This window comes from Acipenser ruthenus, chromosome 4, assembly GCF_902713425.1.
Source record: "Acipenser ruthenus chromosome 4, fAciRut3.2 maternal haplotype, whole genome shotgun sequence".
In the NCBI taxonomy this organism is placed as follows: Eukaryota; Metazoa; Chordata; class Actinopteri; order Acipenseriformes; family Acipenseridae; genus Acipenser; species Acipenser ruthenus.
The window spans coordinates 38739490-38759102 of NC_081192.1; the positions used below are offsets into that span (position 1 = coordinate 38739490).

Below are 19613 nucleotides of genomic sequence, written 5' to 3' on the forward strand. Positions count from 1 at the left end.
AGTCGAATTTTCCAATTGAACCGAGCCAAGTCTGAGTCCCAACAATCTCGAGTCCAGTGAAAACAACAACTCAAGTATTTCAAAATACATACTATACTTCTAAATGATAAGTAAAATGGAGTAAATTATTAAAGCAAGCACAAGGATTTTATGAATTTGCATGTGTTCTCACATTTTTGTAGGCATTGAAATGAATAACAAAAGTTAAATTCAGGTACCAACCAATACTATAGCAAAGAAAAGTTTTATAGTGTGTCAATTTTACCTCCATATTAAAAACAACGTAAATATATAATGAAAGGACAATCAGATTTTAAACATAGTTTTATTCAGCCATGGCATATATAAACAAAGGAATTACCCAATACATCAAAGAACATACTATACTCATCACTGAGTAAACTCATTTTTCCTTAATACAGATTCTGTGCTGACTGTCTAATTACTTAAGTCAGGTTTATGCTGAAATTACTTAAGTGAAGGTTTATGCTTATTGCACTTTAAAAAGACAAGTGCACTGAGAATGCTGTCACTTAAACATGCTCGATGTGGTCGCATGTATATTCCTCCATGACTAAATACTCGTTCTGGGGCACTTGATGCTCAAGTCGAGTCACAAGGTCAAAGAGTTAAGTCGAGTCCGAGTCCCCCCCTTCTGAGTCTGGAGTCCGAGTCAAAAATAAATGTGACTCGAGTCGGACTCACGAGTCCTCCACCTCTGGTTTCTATATATTAGAGGTGTATTTCATTCTGTAGAACCAACGGTCAAACATTACAGATTTGCTTTCACTGCCACAAACCCCATAGTGTACACCATTTGCAATAAGCACCCTGTAGCAATGACTGCCGCCTGCTCCCTCTACAAGCGGGTTCAATCAGGTCTGCAGAAAGAATGGCAAGTAAATGTCATTCACAGGGCAGGTTGGTGAGCACATAGAGCTCAAAACAGAACCAAGTATTTAACAAGCAATAGAGATGGATCATTCTCATAGTGTATTACAAGCAATAGAGGGATCAGTCTCATGTGTTTTACAAGAAATAGAGAAGCCTTCATTTTTATATTAATCATAATCAGAAAAAAATAGCATTTGTGACCCATTAGAAAACCTGCATTATGCTTTAAATATCAGATAACTACTGTACATTTAATATTGACATTGATGTGCTAGCTGTATATACATTTTTTAAGGTTTTCATACCTTTACCTAAAAACTTGCTATTTTAAGACATGGTTGCCATCTACTGGTTATATAAAGTCAATTACTGTTCTACAGACAATAGCATGTGTTTGGATTTACTTGTGATCTGGAATACTCTGATCTTGCTTTCAAGAGCTCTGCTGAACGGACAAGTAATTGAAAGAAACTTTACAATTCAAAATCATCCGGAATGCAATAGTATAAGAATGTTTGTTTGCATTTAATAATCTTGAGAATTAAAAGCAGTAACCACTGAGTAATAGTTATGTATTGTTCTGGAACATTTAAAATACCTTGTAGATTAGCTTGTAACATCAAATCAGTGCTGCCTTGGACACCCATTATGGTCCTGCACCATAATCACAATGCAGTGCCAGAAGCTTCTACAGCACTAGTTTGTCCAATGCCTTCTTTAAGTTTTACCTCAGATTGTTTGAGTGTTTGTGGATGATGAATTCTTACATACAGCTATGGCCATAACATACGTTTGATCTTTTATTTAACATCATGTAATCAAAGAAACTACAAAATGATATCACAAAAGTCTACCGGAAGCCTTCATAGTATTATTTCACTTAGATTTCAAAATGTCAAATTTCTTAATTTGTCAGTTTTTCATTAAGTATATGGAAAAACTACAAATATGTATGTAATTCCATATGTTAACATAACATTATTCAGCAGATTTCATTCCAATTTATGAAGCAAAATTAGTTAATTCTATAGGGTGATGCAAAACTTTTTGGCCATAGCTGTATGTGTACAGTGGTTTAAGTTATCAATAGGTTTTAATGTCGAAGAGAAGCTAGGGAAGGTAGAAATTTTGCCTAATCAGTCACACATCTTTAGTTTAGTGATCGCTAGATTGTTCTTAAAGGTTTATTTTAGAATGCACATCATTATTTCAACATATCTGAAAGTTAAACTTAATACAATTTAAAGATTTTTTAAATTATTTTAAGACACCAATACCTTTAAATAATAAAGTATGTATTGTGTCAAAATGACTTCCAAAAAGATTATGAAGAAAAGATTGTTCATTTTAGACAGTTTTTTTCATTATTTACACAATTGAAAAACAAGCAGATACTCTAAAAAAAAAAAAAAAAAAAAAAAATGTAACACACAAAACAGGAACAGTAGTTACCGTAAAAAACGTTGAATAAGTCGATTTTCTAGGCATTTTTGCGGGGCCCTTAAAAGGGGGGGGGGGGGGGGCGACTAATACACTGGTACGATGTATGCGCCGGTGTGTCTAATATTAAACTACTGTACCAGTGCCACAATGGGATTACTACAGCCACGGTTATGGCTCACACAAACTTAACTGTCAACAACCCAATTTATTTGTTCAGAATCTACAGCATTCAGGTCATGTTGCTAGGCAGAAACACAAAATGTTAAACGCAAGCTTTCAGACTCTTGACTGACCTCCTCTCGAAAACATCCTTGAGCAAGGTACTTTACCTAGATTGCTCCAGTAAAAACCCAACTGTATAAATGGGTAATTGTATGTAAAAATAATGTGTAAAAAAATAATGTAATTGTATGTAAAAAATAATGTGATATCTTGTAACAATTGTAAGTCGTCCGGGATAAAGGCATCTGCTAAGAAATAACACAATAGCTGTCAGTCTGTATGAATTTCCTTATTCCCACCCTCCCGAGCCATTGATTTGTCAACTTTCAAACTGAACCCGCCCCTGGGATCCGTACCAAACGGCTATTGGTTAGAAAGCTGAGTAGTAAACTTTTCAAGTCTTCCCTTAGTTGTAACTGCAATGCTACAGGTGACTTTGAGACCGGATAAAGTAGGAAAATAAGAAAAAAAAGAAAATGCTACTCAACAGGTTTGAAATTGCGTGTTGTTGAATTTGCTGAAATACATGTTAATCACAATGCTGAAAAAACAGTATGTGACTGGAGACGAAACAAAGACCAACTTAAAATGGCGAAAGAAAAACGAGCTGATAGAGGAAAGTGTTTATGACCCGATGTAGAAAACATTTTGTTTGAATGTAGTACTTTGAATGACTTTAATACATACTGTAACTTGTTCTACATGTCAGTGCAACACAGTGGTACACTTGTAAAGCATGTGTATGGTTATGGTTCTGATTAAGAAAACAAATGTATTTGTACAGCTGGAAATTGAATGCAATTGTACTGCACCGTATGCAACACTAAGATGTTTTTTTGCTGGTTATTAGATGGAGCACTGTTTAGTTTATTTATTTATTTTTCTTTTTAATTGATGAAGCAGCACTATTTAATACTTTTCTTTTAAATTTGAATTAATACAACAAATTTGTAAAAGCCAATGCAGCGGGAAATATAAGTATGGTTTTGGAAAGAAATATTCAGTAAAGCAAAGAAGATATGTTCTTGAACTTGTTTGGGTACTTGACAAGCTAAAATAAAATACCGGTAGTTTAACCCTTTGAGTAGTGAATTCTAAAATGCACTGCTGGTCCTATGGGAGTGAGTTTTTTTTTTTTTCTGCGCTTGATTATTACGAGTACAGCGTACAAACAAGCTGAAAGCTATATGTTTGTATGTATGTAATGAACACTGACGAAATACAGACAAATACAAAATACAGACAAATAATTTTTACCGTAAATAAATACATATTTTTTATTTAGTCATAGGGAAAGGTTTTGACTAAAAAATAACATGTAGGCAATAAACAATAAACAACGGGGTGGAACAACCACAACACTTAACAAAAAAAAGGGCGAGACAGAGAGACATGAATAAATCATATCTGGGTAAACAGGTTGTGGGGGCGGAGGGAGTGAGAGTGTCTAATGCTTCAGCATATGATACTCCTGAAGCATGGAACAACGCATAGAGCTTGGTGCCGCCTCTTTGCTGTCACTTGATGTTGATGATAAATATTCTTTGCTTATGTCTTCACTGACACACTCGCTGACATCCGATTCAGTGGAAGAATTGTACGTATTTGAATTTAAATTGGAATCTGAATTCAGTATTATTACTAATACTTCTTTCTCACTGAGCGATTTTCGCCGGTTTACAAACAGTTAACATTTTTGTGACTGGGATATTTATATGAAATTCCGTCAATATCTGGCAGAGGGTGCAAGAGACCAATAAAAGGTGTTACAGAAACCTAGTGTTACAATATTATGTGATCAGGGGATTTGTAGGCTCAGTAATTCAAGTTTAAAGTTGCAGAACGTAGCAGTACGTTCGTACTCCCTGGGGACCAGAGAGCAGTGAATGTACCGGTACGTTTGTACTACTCAAAGGGTTAATACAGATGTGATGTGTGATGTATAACTTGATTTTACGCTCTGTTAATTATTACTTTTTGAATTTTGAAAAATAATACTTTCCAGCAGTTTAACTAAAAACGAAAAATAACACTGTTAAATTATTAATGGTATAAATTGTTGCAAACAAGAATTATTTCGAAACTAAACCTGTGTATCTTTCTTTATTTGTCGTGAGCATGTAGGAAAAAATAAACTGTAAAAAAAGTATTTTAAACACAAAAAAGTTTTCCCTATAATGAAGTCTTCAAAATGGGGGAGTGACTTTTACGCCAGTGCGACCTATAAAACGATTTTTACGGTACATTATTTTGAGTAAGCTGTCTTGTTCCTGGTTATTCCTGTTAAATATGTAAGATGACACGGATAGGCTTTGAACGGTAAAAAAAGGAAAGAAGAAAAAAAAGAGTTCAATACTCTGTATCCAGATGCTTTGTTCATTGCATAGTTTCCCAGCTATACTGGTTTTGTATAGAATATGTGCAGCAAGAGTCATGCAGTACTACCCTCTCCATCTTCTGAATCCCAGCAACATACTGCAGGCATAACATGCTGTCACCGTAAATGACAATATCTGAAATATAAAAAAAAAAAAAAGGAACAGTTGTTCAGCAAGCATTTGTCAAGACAAATTGGTTTCGATTTGGTAAACCAGTGGTAAACATGTTACTTTTGTAAATCAATGTAATCATTTAGGTAGATCTAATGCATGTAACGACACAGCAATACTGGCACACAGAAATTTGAAATAAACTTGAAAATAACAAGAAATGTTCTTTTTTTCTGGTTATTTCTTATTTCTGCTAATCTATCAACTAAGAGTAACTTACTGTTTGCACGTGGTGTTAAGTGTCTAGGTCTATACAGAAACATACGTAGATTATCATTTAAACAACTGGGATAGTTGTGTCAATAGATAGTTTTCATTAAAGTTCGGTCCTGTATAGAGAGCTTTTCTTTATTGAGATTATCTATTGTTAAGCTCCATATATTAACAGATCATGCAGTTTGTCTTCATCAGTGTAGTAACAAAGAGATTCATTAGACTTTGTAGTAATGTACATATTAATAATAATAATAATAATAATAATAATAATAATAATAATAATAGTAATAATAATTGTTTTCCCTTGAACTCCAATAGTGGTTATGTCAGTTAGTATTACTGGAGAAAGAGGATATTCCATACACCTTGGAAATGTCTTCTTTCCCAAAATACCAAAGTTATTCAGTACAAACCTGTCAATCAAACCACTAACTTGGCAAGTTATGGCCAAGTGGTATCCACCCTTTAATTATTTAAGTTAAAAAAAAGGTATGTTCAGTGTTTTGTTTTTCTTGTCCTGTTTGCAACTGACGGTCAGCTGCACAAAGATGGCACGCAACACAGGCCTTGAATTTTCAAAACAGGAATTACTAGTTATTGCAAAATACCTGTCTGTTGTTCCCTGTATAGTGTAGCTGACATAATCTCACTTGTTTGAAGGTTGATCTGATCTGGCATGTTTAAACATGCTTCCATTATTATTTAACCAAGTTGTAGCAGGGTGATTGCCCTGCACATGTGTAAATTAGTGTTGGTGTAATTTTATATGGGGAAATGGGTTTATTGTGTGTCTTTTTGGAGTTGATTTGTATGACTAAATTATTGTTTACAGACGGGTGCTCGATTGAGACTTGCTGCCTGCTAGGCTTGGTTGAGGGGAAGGGCAGCAAGTTATTGGCTGTGCTGGTACTCAATCAGCAGGTGGGCAGGTCTTTACCGAGTGTCCGTCAGTTTAAAAACATCTGGTGGAGATCGCTTGGGGCAACTGCAATGCCATACTACAGAGGGGAGCTGCGTATACTGAGGAGAGAGTCTGCTCTGCAGGAACGACAGCTACGCAACCCTGAAGCTGCATGCAGTGCTTGCGAAGGCAATGCCCAGCCAAGGCCATATGAAGCAGGTAACGTCACATGACCCCTTTATTTACTTTCTTTTTGTATTAATAAATCCTGCGCGCCTGTGCTGGCGTTTCAACTCCACCTCCCATGTCTCTCTGCCATTGCCTAAGCAGCGGTTACCCACACATGTGACACGAGCCCCCTGTCACACAAGTAAATACTAAACAAGCCGATGGAGGCTTTAAAGGCAATAACTGTTAAAAGTGACATGGGGCCATTGACAGGCCTACCTTATGTTTTCCTCAACTTCTACACCAGGCACTACTAATATTATTGGTCTATTATTTGGACTAATGAGGGCAGATCACCAATAGAGTGCAAAGCAAGGTTAAAAGGCGATAACATCCTGTTTTTAGCATTAATACATTTTCACAGGACCTCTTACTTTAGCGATGAAGAGTGTTTTGTTGAACATGTTCAGTCTTTTTTGCAACATTGTTGTTTTCAAGTTGTTTTTATAGGAGTAGTAAACCAGTTACAACTGTAAACTGACATTTATTATTTTAAAAAATGATTTTTATAAAATATATCCATGCAAATACCTCTTTGAAAATAAGGGACAACATAAAGAAATGATAAAGCAACAATATGAGAAACTTCCAGTTCAACTTTCTCTTCATAAAAAAGGCACATGGACCTAAAATACAGATCCCAACTAATTGATCAACCCCATATTTTCAAAGTTACAATTTCCACTTACAGTACAGTAGCTCTTGCACTATTGATAAACTATTCATTATTAATAATCTTTTTAATAATGTCATATTTGAGGCACTGACACATCTAAAAGTGCTTTACATAGCAATTGCATGCTGAACAATATGCAGCAATTATGCCCCACCAATATTCTCACGTTCACACAGGTGTGACTCTGCCAACACCTGTCTGAGGTCACCGAGTACAGGTGTGGCATAACAATAGTGTGGGAGCAACATTAGCCTGGGCTTGTTTTATTAAAAAGGGCAGAGGTGTTTAATTAAACCATGTCCTTTAGAAGAACAATTCATCATCCACTGTCTAACTTTAAACACACACACAGAGCACACTTTTTTTTTTCTGAAATATTTCTTATTTTTGCGATCTTTCCTGATACATGGAATAACAAAAAGTTATTTATTTATACTGTTAATAAGCTTGGTTTCCAAACTAGCTTCTTCCACATCTAGAAATGAGCTATATTGTATTTTTTTTTCCAGCACTCTTATTGAGTTACACCATGAACATCTGGTTCAACTGTGTTTTTTTAATTCTTGACAATTTTTCAAGGACTATTGGAGGCTTTTATGCTAGTGGATGCTTTTTTATGTGTAGTTTAATTAAATTTAAGGCTTTTGATTTATAACCAATAAAACATCCCTGATACAAAACAAATGTAATCGGTGTATATCCAATAAACCCTGGAAAAACACTGGAAGCAGTTACTCAATTCACGGTGACTTCACCCCTTTCTCAGTGCAGTTAGTTATGCAATGTCCCTCCTTCCTGACTTGTATCTAGCATTGATTTGTTCTGAATAATTTAAACCCACTCCAACTACGGAGTGGCAGTAAATTCATACATTTCTATTATAAACTCCGCAGACAGGGTGGTTTGTACACTCTTGCGAGATTTACAACGAGATTACAATTAGATACAGAGGATTGTTCTTGCTCGCAAAATTTAAATGTATATTACAGTTAGATAGGGAGGATTTAGCCAATCATGGAATTTAAAACTGAATTACAAATTGTGGCAAAATAAAAGAAAATGCCTAGACACACATAACCCCCCTAGAAGAATATGCCAGTGACCATAAGGATTTCGTTGTGAAAGACAGCCAAAGAAAGAAAGTACGAGTATAGCAAGTACTGTCAAGGTACTATACCTATTGGGCCCTGTTTTCATATGTGACTAAGGGGTTTGAGCATGCATAAGCTGTCTTTTTAGTCATTTAGACGGGTGACTTGTGTGTGCGATTTTCGAAAGTGTACGTTTAGGTGCTTCCAGGCACTTAGTCGTCCATCTATTTAAATGTATTCACTGCTAGTTAAATTAGCTGACTGTGACAGGATGGCGTGTGTGATGACATCAGGCCAGAAGCAGGGACTGAAACCGGATACCGCAGGTTGGGTGAAATGGCTTTTGCGCCGTCTTTATTTTAAATACAACAAAAATAAAGCAAATGTTGTAACAAAAAGAGGAAACTGTGCTCACCGAGCACAGTAAACAGTTAAACAAAACAAGTCACGTACACAAAAAGAAATACAATAAACGATCCAGGTCAGGCTGGGCTGTAGCCGTCACTGTTCCTGGACTTATTCTTAAAGTTAAAGTTGTCTCCTCTCTCTCTCATTGCTCTCGCTCCTACTACACCACCACCCCAAGCTGGAGAGCTGCAGACTTTTTATACAGGTGACCATCTCCCGATTAGCAACAAATTAAATCACCTAATTAATTCGGGAGATGGCCACCTTCTGCACGAGTTTTCTAATAAACGGCTACACCGTCACAAATACATAAATAATAATATACGCGGCGCTTCGCCATCCTAAAACACAATAAATAAACACACAAACAAACAAACACAAAATAACACGGGCGGAGGGGGACCCCGTTCTAAAATAAAACAAATACTGTACAGGGCTGCTCGCCCTGTTACACTGACATACCCCAACGTAACTTCAGTCGCTATTATTTAAAAGACAGACAATTCACTACCCTTTTGAAAGCGAGAATGGCAGATTTATTTCAAAGAGGTTGCGGTGCAGGCAGAGAGAAGGGGGGGGGGGGGGTATCCTATTGCTAGATTATACAGACCCCGTATTCGTTTTTTGGACCTAACAGATGATCAGATTATTAGTCATTTTTGTCTAAATACACAAGCAATACTGAATTTATGCGAGTAGTTATCAGAGGACTTTGAGAACTCCACAATACACAGCTTTGCCATTCCTATGGCAGTGAAGATAAACACTGCCCTAAGATTATATGCTACAGAAGACTTTCAAAGTATGGAGGATATTTTATGCCAAAATGAAAAATAAATAAATATAGAAATACATTTATTTATTTATTTATTCATTTATTTATTTTTCATTTTGGCATCAAATATCCTCATTAAAGATCCATCGGTGACAACATGGGTATGACCAGTCTACCATGTCCAAAACTGTGAATAAATATATATGCTTTCCGAAAACTACTACAAAAAACTAAATAATAATTTTATTACAATTGTGTGGATTCAACATGTTATCGCATCCACTTTTATGTATGCCTTGCGGGAAGGTTTTATATACAGTGCCTTGCGAAAGTATTCGGCCCCCTTGAACTTTGCGACCTTTTGCCACATTTCAGGCTTCAAACATAAAGATATGAAACTGTAATTTTTTGTGAAGAATCAACAACAAGTGGGACACAATCATGAAGTGGAACGAAATTTATTGGATATTTCAAACTTTTTTAACAAATAAAAAACTGAAAAATTGGGCGTGCAAAATTATTCAGCCCCTTTACTTTCAGTGCAGCAAACTCTCTCCAGAAGTTCAGTGAGGATCTCTGAATGATCCAATGTTGACCTAAATGACTAATGATGATAAATAGAATCCACCTGTGTGTAATTAAGTCTCCGTATAAATGCACCTGCACTGTGATAGTCTCAGAGGTCCGTTTAAAGCGCAGAGAGCATCATGAAGAACAAGGAACACACCAGGCAGGTCCGAGATACTGTTGTGGAGAAGTTTAAAGCCGGATTTGGATACAAAAAGATTTCCCAAGCTTTAAACATCCCAAGGAGCACTGTGCAAGCGATAATATTGAAATGGAAGGAGTATCAGACCACTGCAAATCTACCAAGACCTGGCCGTCCCTCTAAACTTTCAGCTCATACAAGGAGAAGACTGATCAGAGATGCAGCCAAGAGGCCCATGATCACTCTGGATGAACTGCAGAGATCTACAGCTGAGGTGGGAGACTCTGTCCATAGGACAACAATCAGTCGTATACTGCACAAATCTGGCCTTTATGGAAGAGTGGCAAGAAGAAAGCCATTTCTTAAAGATATCCATAAAAAGTGTCGTTTACAGTTTGCCACAAGCCACCTGGGAGACACACCAAACATGTGGAAGAAGGTGCTCTGGTCAGATGAAACCAAAATCGAACTTTTTGGCAACAATGCAAAACGTTATGTTTGGCGTAAAAGCAACACAGCTCATCACCCTGAACACACCATCCCCACTGTCAAACATGGTGGTGGCAGCATCATGGTTTGGGCCTGCTTTTCTTCAGCAGGGACAGGGAAGATGGTTAAAATTGATGGGAAGATGGATGGAGCCAAATACAGGACCATTCTGGAAGAAAACCTGATGGAGTCTGCAAAAGACCTGAGACTGGGACGGAGATTTGTCTTCCAACAAGACAATGATCCAAAACATAAAGCAAAATCTACAATGGAATGGTTCACAAATAAACATATCCAGGTGTTAGAATGGCCAAGTCAAAGTCCAGACCTGAATCCAATCGAGAATCTGTGGAAAGAACTGAAAACTGCTGTTCACAAATGCTCTCCATCCAACCTCACTGAGCTCGAGCTGTTTTGCAAGGAGGAATGGGCAAAAATTTCAGTCTCTCGATGTGCAAAACTGATAGAGACATACCCCAAGCGACTTACAGCTGTAATCGCAGCAAAAGGTGGCGCTACAAAGTATTAACTTAAGGGGGCTGAATAATTTTGCACGCCCAATTTTTCAGTTTTTTATTTGTTAAAAAAGTTTGAAATATCCAATAAATTTCGTTCCACTTCATGATTGTGTCCCACTTGTTGTTGATTCTTCACAAAAAATTACAGTTTCATATCTTTATGTTTGAAGCCTGAAATGTGGCAAAAGGTCGCAAAGTTCAAGGGGGCCGAATACTTTCGCAAGGCACTGTAAATGAAGAACTGCATCAATAAGTGTTTCTACTTTCTCAGATGAAAAATTAGGTTTTCTGCTCTTTCATATTTTCTAGAGGCAGACTCTCCACTTGTATTGGGGTTTGCAGCCATTTATTGTAAAGCATACTTCGTGAGTTTTTTTTTTGTTTTGTTTGTTTTTTCAGAAACACAAATGCCATTACAAAAGCCTAAAGAACTAAATGTAGATGATTCTGACCCCTGTCTGCTCATTGCCATCCTAACTGATATTCTGCCCAGTCAATGAGCACTTTAGTGACTGTATGTTTCGAAAATCACACCTACATTGGCATGTCTAAATCCAGTGTTATCTGTAGAAGAGATTGTAGTCATCTAGACTGGCATAATTGAGTTAGATGCTTAAACCCCTAATTAAATACTTCCACTAATTAAATCTGGGCTATACCAGCCCTGAAATGCCCAAGAATTTTGGGAAGTAACTGAAAAAATAATCTCCTACAGTATATAAAAAGGGAATCCCCCCCACAAACAATGTCAGGGTATCTATAAAAATAAAAATAAACACAGAAAAATGAAATTGATAAACAGAGAAAAACAAAAGCCCTAATTATATTTCATAGCATCTCCATTTTCCTAAGTTGTTTGGTGATGTACAGTACCCTTTAAGTGAATATGCAAAAGTAAATTAACAACTGGTGCACAACCACTCCCCTATTCAAAGAATCTCCATTACATAACAGTTATACAGTGATAAGGTATATAATACTTACACTAGCTGCAACGTTTATGCTATACTGACGATAATCTAAGAAGGTGACAACATTCCCTTCTGGCAGCACTAGAGTACATGCTCCACTGGTGAAGGTGGAGCTGGAGCTGGAGGTGGAGTTGGAGATCCCTGGTACTAAAACACCAGCCGCGGCTGTTGTTGCAGCTTCAAGTAGGGAGGCTCCAAAGTAGAACAGTAAGGCAATAAAATGGTAAGTAAAGTCCTAAAAAAAAAAAAAAGAAAATAATTAAAGTACATTGCTTACATTTTTTACCCTTTTCTTACTTTTTGTTTTATATTTGCAATATTGTTCTGAGTTCTATTCATAACTATCAGGTAAAACAGTACTGTTTTTTGATTGAATCTTTACAAGAAAGGAATAAACATAACTTACAACTGTGCAGTATATAAAATAATCTGCATAGACCATTATAAAAAAATCTACAATTACATCATAATGTACAGAAGCACTTTGTTTTCTTCTATTTGTCTTAGCTGGAGTTTAAATTTGATTTAAAAAAAAACAAAAAAAAAACAGGATATCAATTCACATTGACTTTACCCTATTCCCATTAAAAAATAAAACCTACTTCAAAAATAATAATAAATACATTTCTCAGCGCTGCTGGGCAATGTCCCGCCTTCCTGACTTGCATCTATCATTGATTTGTTCTGAATACTTTAAACTGAATGACAGCACATTCCTACATTTCTGTTGGAGACTCCACTTGCAAGATTTAAAACAAGATTACAATCAGGATGGAGGCTTGTTAGCGGGATTTAAAGCTGTATTACAGTTGACACAGAGGATTTAAAACAGAATTGTGGCTAAATGTACAAAAATGCCTACACACAAAAAACCCAGAAGAATGTACCTGTGACCGTAGGGCTATCGTTGTGGAAGACAGCAAAGGAAAGAAGTTACAACTTACGTGTGCAAATACTGTTGAGTTACTATACATACTTTGACACGCACACACACACGCACACACACACAAAAACGTTCAAGATTTTTTGGAAAGTAACCGGAAACACTAATTTCATACACTATATCAAAAACGAAAGCCCTGAAAAAAACGATTTACATAAAACTCGAAAACAGCTAAAAATAAGCACCGAAAAATACAATTAATAAAACCCGAAAAACAGAAGCCCTACTTATATTACAAATAGTTCCCTGTTTATATATTATATATATATATATTCATGTAAAAATAGAGCTGCAGCATTCCAGCTACAATTGGTCTGACTTTGGAATAGCATCACCTCCCTAATGTTAAGGTGACCATATAGCTCAGTATTCAGCGGGACAGTTTGGGATAGTTCAGGCTTTTCAACTTGCAACCCAATGCATTCTGGTATGCGTAGTCGATTGCAGCGTACCAAAGTTAGTCCACTTGATGTGTCCAAGGCCCTGTCCACACTATGCCTTTAAACCATATTAGTTGCATTTAAGCCGGCTTAAAAGTGCTAAATACGGTTTGCGTCCACACTACGCAGCATTTAATACCGTACTCGAGAACCAGACTCGAGACCACCTCAGGAGGTAGTCTTGAGTCCGGTTCTAATTAGATCGCATCAGGTAATGCAGTTTATCAGAAGTGTGGACGCTGTAATACCAAACTACATTTTTTTGTGTATCCTCCAATATCCCAAAATGCTTTGTGCTATGTTTGGCGAAATACTCAGAGCAGGCGCCCGAAGGACTTGCTATCAGTGTACGCTCTGCACTAGGTATTCATTTTTATGCTTCAAAAAATCTGTCAGGACATCTCTGTTAAACTAGTGGGGAAAATAACAAAAACACAACATTAAATTAGGCGACTGCAAAAATGAAATGCGAGTTAAAAGTATGATCGGGGATGAACAAATTACGTAATTTGTCAGCTCTGTTTGAAATAAAATTAAGAGGACCAGAATTAGGCTCAGGCAAGATATGAAGGTAACAAAGATTGTTTTGTAATTAACAGCTTTTTCTGAGTTTAATTATAAAACAGAATCAGCTCAATTTGTTTAAAGGGACTTCATCTGATTAAAAATAAATCCTGAAAACTTCAAGCCCTACTTGTGTGTGTGTGTGTGTGTGTGTGTGTGTGTGTGTGTGTGTGTTCGGATTTACTTTTTCCACAATACTTGTTATATTTCATTTATGCAATAAGGACCTCCGTTAATATGGGGCATAACACATTATTTTAAAATAAAATACAGTGCATGGTGGGATACTATCGTATTAATTTCCACGGTTCGTTGCGCTGTTGGGAATTGTAACTGAACTATTCTAATGGTGTGTGGACGCATTAAACTGGAGTAAACATGAAACAGTACTTCAGTGTGGACGCTTTGAGCTGTATTAATTAGAGCGGTTTCGAGTATGGTTCTCGAGATTGGTTATGTAGTGTGGACAGGGCCTAACTTGCGGATTAAGCAGGTTTAGTCCACTTGATTGGACTAAAGTTAGTAATCCTGATTGCAGCGTACCAAATCGGATTGATCCTTAATGTTTATATATTATACGTGTATTGATTTGGTTATTATCAAATAAACAGACAAAAAAAGCTTGCATGTTTTTTGCCCCACCCCAACTGTAAAACTAAAAAAATCTCAAAAAACATAAAAATCTGTGTTAAAGAAAATCCGTGTTTTTCCGCAGCAAACGGATTCCTACGATCACTGCTGTTGACTATGGATGCCCTGTACAAATGCTGCTCTAACTGCCCTAGTGCAACGTGGTGATTATTTTATTATTTTTTATTTCTTAGCAGACGCCCTTATCCAGGGTGACTTACAATTGTTATTCAGATATCTTTTTTTTTTTTTATTACATACAATTACCCATTTATACAGTTGGGTTTTTTTACTGGAGCAATCTAGATAAAGTACCTTACTCAAGGGTACAGCAGCAGTGTCCCCAACCTGGGATTGAACCCACGACCCTCCGGTCAAGAGTCCAGAGTCCTAACCACTACTCCACACTGCTGCCCCTGATCTGTTTTTATTGTTTTGTACTCCAGAACATTCTTTACAATAAATAAATAAAATGTATGCAGTGATACCGCTCACATCCCCATGAAATCAGGGCGGCGCTAGGGCAGTATCCCGTGTTTCCTGCAGGGGGGTGGCGCGACATCATGTATCTTTAGCAATTAATTAAGTTTCTGACATGAGTGATACTTATTTAAAAAAAAAAAAAAAAAAAAGGTTGAACTACTTACCAAGAAATTCCAATCCGTGTTTATTCTATTGGCAAAGCCGCATAGAAAAAAAACTAGGTACACTGTTGAAAAGATAAACATGGTAACTGATACAAACATCACCCAACCCTGCAGGAGGGGTACTGGGACATTTGAAGCAGCTACCAAAATCCATACTAGACCGCCAAAAAGCTGCAAAAAATAAACAAAAGTGTGTTATTAGTTTTTTGTGTTTTTTTGAAAATGTATAACATTTATAAAAGACACGATTCGCTCGTTTTTAAAAGTAGTAGGTATGTTTTGTTTGTTTTTGTTTTAATTCCTATTAGGTTAAAAAAAAAATCACTACATACCCTAGTAATAGTTCACGTAATCACTAACGAAATGTCTCTCACAATAAACGGACAAAAATACAGTACAGTATTAACTACCGTATACAGCCCAGGTAGTGTAATAATATTCTACAACAAAATGCATACAGCACAAAATAGGAGGCACAAAACTTCTGAATGCAGTAAGTGCCAGCGTTAGCATTTTGACCTACAGTCCCCTCACAACTGCGCAACAACAGGTAAACAGGGGTGACTGTATAAATAAGTGAACTATAACAATTCACCATACCAACTTCCCATATCCTATACTAGAGGTTCAACATCTTCATCACTGAGTATCTTTCTGAGGATATATTATTGTTGTGAAGAAATCACCACTTACTATCTCCAAGCAGACGAACGCTCCTGAGTACGTTCTCAAAACGTCAAATCCTGTAGGCAAAGATATCTTGGGAACTGAGAAGGCCAAACCGGGATTTGGAGGTGCAGACATTGTAATGGTCTCCTTGTGTTTTCAGCCGCGAGAAGAAAATGTCAAGCAAATTCCTGGTGAATCACGTGAGCTTAATACAAACGCAGGTGCACCACTCCCTATTCTATTCAAATAATCTCCGTCGGTGTCTCAGACAGACGTTATCAACTTGAGTTTAAGGTAGTACCGTAGTATTTTACATACCTGTAGATAAATTTAAAAGCAAAACATAAAAAAAAAATCGTTCAGTTCCTTTGTAAGCACAAATTAGAAGATTTGCTTTTTTGTTACAGGCAAATGAATCCAAAAACAAATGAATCCAAAAACTGATGACAGTTAAACTCGTATTACACAAGGGACAGATAAGAATCGCACTATGTGCAATAGATTATGTGTTATTCTGGTTATATCTGATTTTTTGTAAATGGACAAACATAATTTAGAAAATCTAGAATGCTATGTTATTTAAAGATTGAAATCATTTTTTAAAACAATAAAGGGCAAAATATTATATAGATAATTAAGGTATTTTGATAAAGGGGCATTCAGAACAGAAAATAGGAGGCACTTTTTTACACATATAACTGTGGGCGTCTGGAACCAACTCCCCAGTAATGTTGTTGAAGCTGACGCCCTGGGATCCTTCAAGAAGCTGGTTGATGAGATTCTGGGATCAATAAGCTACTAACAACCAAACGAGCAAGATGGAATGGCCTCCTCTCGTTTGTAAACTTTCTTATGTTCTCAACAAAACAACAATCAGAACAAAACAACAAACACAAATATAATAACATTCCAATTTATAGTTTTGTAAAATGGATTGTGCCTTTTAAAAAATAAAAAATAACGAAAGCTTTGAAAATATGCCTCTACCTGGTAAACATAATGTAAATGATTAACTTGAAAATTCAACAAATGCCTGAAATGTGTGTGGAGTTGATACTTATATCTACATTTTGAAAGTTTTGTTAAAAAATGTTTTATGCAAACACAACAAAGGCTTATCCTGTCTGTACAATTAATGATGACCTCAGCAGCAACCTCACTTAATTTGGTAAAGGTAGTGTTAATTAAAGGTGCTATGGCTTTAGAGACATTTGTCTGCATTGCTTTGGCATAGTTATTTATTTATTCAATTACATAATTATTATTTTACCATCTGGATCACATAATAAAACCAGTATTATCTTCAGGAAACCTTAGCAAAAGGATAACTGTGTTAATGTTGTAGTAACATACTACCAAAGTGTCGTACCATTGTAAGGTAAAAATAAACTAAGTAGACAGATGGTTTGGCAAGTGCAACTGAGTCTAATTGACCTTTCATGCTTTGGCAAGGCTGTTTATTTTCAAACCCACTGTAGCCTGATTATTACAACTACCTTGAAGTTAATAATTATTTAAGCAACGGAGGTAAATGTGACTTCTGTTTAGATAAGCAATCATAATGTGCACTGGTGTGTGTGTGTTTTGATTAGCTACCATATCCTTAGACTAGGGTAATTGCTTTTTGGTCCTGGTATATACCTTGGGCAGGAAGGACAGAGTAAATGCTTTTTATTGTTTCCTTTCTTACAACTCAAATCCACTAAACAATTAAAACACATATGTAGTATCTGGGTATGCTAATAGGTAATGTTCAAAGACGGGTTCTTTCTGAAAACTGTTAACAGCTGACAGCCAGTAATTCAGCTGCCATTCTAAATTATAACATTTGAGAGTGCAATACCATCCACCCCTTCAACGGCTTCTTTCAAGTCATTACCATCGAGCTGCTTCACCTAGTAACTAAAAAGCTTTGGTGCCGGTGACATGCTTTGGCCTTAAAGACATTACTGAGATGAAGTGACCAAGGATGTAAAAGTATAACAGACTACCTCAAAGTAAGCATGGTAGAGGGTGTATATATGTATAGAGGGTGTATAACATGGATAATAGCTATATTAACACTGTGGTCCATGCAAAAAAAGTCATATTGCACTATTGTGACGTCAAAATGACATATTTCACGGTTATCTGTGCAATACGACTTTCTCTATCAAGATTAGCTTGAGCAAAAACCAATTGTCTTTTCAACACTCAGCCGACACCGATGATCGAAAAATATTTATAAGTCAACAAGAACATGTAAACATCGTTATTTATAATTATGATTTGTTTGAATAAAATGTAAGAAACAGAAAACAGTTTGTTCAACATCATAAGCACGTATATAGATGGGCCTGCACCTAGTGTAATCGAAGAAGCAGAATAAAGTGACACTAGCTGTGCTTGTGTCACAGTCAGAAAAACAAGTACAACACATGGATTTAGAAGTACAGTCTGTAGAAAATTGAGCAGAAAGATGAGGACAATGACAGCATCTATGTAAAATGAACACACAAATCAAGTAACAAGAAAACTGATAAGCCCTGTTTAAAATTTCCAATGGGTAAATGGACAAAACTTGTAGTAACAATGCATATATTTAAACTTGTAGGGAGAAAGCACTTTGTTACACTCTGTTTACTTGCGGAGTGCAGAACGCACATTGGGTCTTTAAAAGACAATGTTTAGTTATAAAAAAAGTACACGAAAATACACACAGCTAATTTTACACGATTGGTAACGTTATGATATGAACATATCGAATCTCATATATAAAGAGTAGTTTTACAGTTCTCGACATATGTATGATATTAATTAAACCACAGCCCATTAAGTCTTCCATTTTTATTTTTTTTTATAAATATGCATGACTGTTATATGTACAATCCGTTAGATTAAAACTAAAGAGTTAATATGTGGTCCTTGTGCCATATTAGGTCAATACGGGCAAAACCAACAATCTAGACCAGGTTTTAAAGTCGACTGGCTGTGTTTACCACACAAACAGAGGTCGCACACTATGATTATAGCACTATTATTCCTTGAAACAAAAATCAACTTGACCTTGCCCTTTTTATTTTGATATGGGTTTATTTAATAGAGCAGAGCCTGGGCGCAAACCGGCGACTCCCCACACAGCAAGAGCGCGTCTGAATCACAATGCAAAACAGCCGACTCGTTTGCATTTTTTACAGCTTACCTCACCGGTGGCACAGGATCCATAACAGCTTTTATCGCAAAACACTGTCTGTTACATTTACAACAAACTTCTAGGTGAAAATTGGAAATATTGGAACGATTCTTTAACATCATTCTAAAATCTTACGAAGTTATTGTAAACATCGTTTTTAATGTTATGCATGTTTAATTCATTGACCGGTTCTTATGATGCCTGATAGCCTAAATATTAGCATAGTCCCTCTTAAATTACCGTCTCGTGACACACACTCGCATGTAAATTTGTTGTAAACCGCTGCCAGAATAAAAAAGCATAGAGCTTTTTTATAAACATAGCTAAAAGTCATTGTTCAGTGTGAGTTTATTTTAAAACCAAACTGGTGCTGCCCTCATGTGAAATAACAACGGAAATGCACCAGTGCCCAAATTGGCAGGGACAGCTTCACCTCGCCGCTTTATTACATCCCTACT

General features: G+C 36.3%; 1 protein-coding gene across 1 annotated transcript; it reads right to left on the reverse strand.

Moving 5' to 3' along the window:
- Positions 1 to 311: 311 nt before the first annotated feature.
- On the reverse strand, positions 312 to 16227 carry LOC117399971 (protein MAL2-like). Its single transcript, XM_033999435.3, has 4 exons — positions 16008 to 16227; positions 15315 to 15485; positions 12104 to 12325; positions 312 to 5072 (listed from the first exon to the last, which is right to left on the reverse strand). Exons 1-4 carry the CDS (start codon positions 16116 to 16118, stop codon positions 5001 to 5003), a joined length of 576 nt encoding a protein of 191 aa, XP_033855326.2. The 5' UTR covers positions 16119 to 16227; the 3' UTR covers positions 312 to 5000.
- Between the last annotated feature and the right edge of the window lie 3386 nt (positions 16228 to 19613).

What these genes read in the sequence shown, in the direction of transcription:
- LOC117399971 (XM_033999435.3), bottom strand. Translation starts at nt 16,118, where the DNA reads ATGTCTGCACCTCCAAATCCCGGTTTGGCCTTCTCAGTTCCCAAGATA. An exon ending in CGTTCGTCTGCTTGGAGATA is followed by an intron (nt 15,486 to 16,007) that starts GTAAGTGGTGAT and finishes TATTTTTTGCAG; the next exon opens with CTTTTTGGCGGTCTAGTATG. An exon ending in GCATAAACGTTGCAGCTAGT is followed by an intron (nt 5,073 to 12,103) that starts GTAAGTATTATA and finishes TTTATATTTCAG; the next exon opens with ATATTGTCATTTACGGTGAC.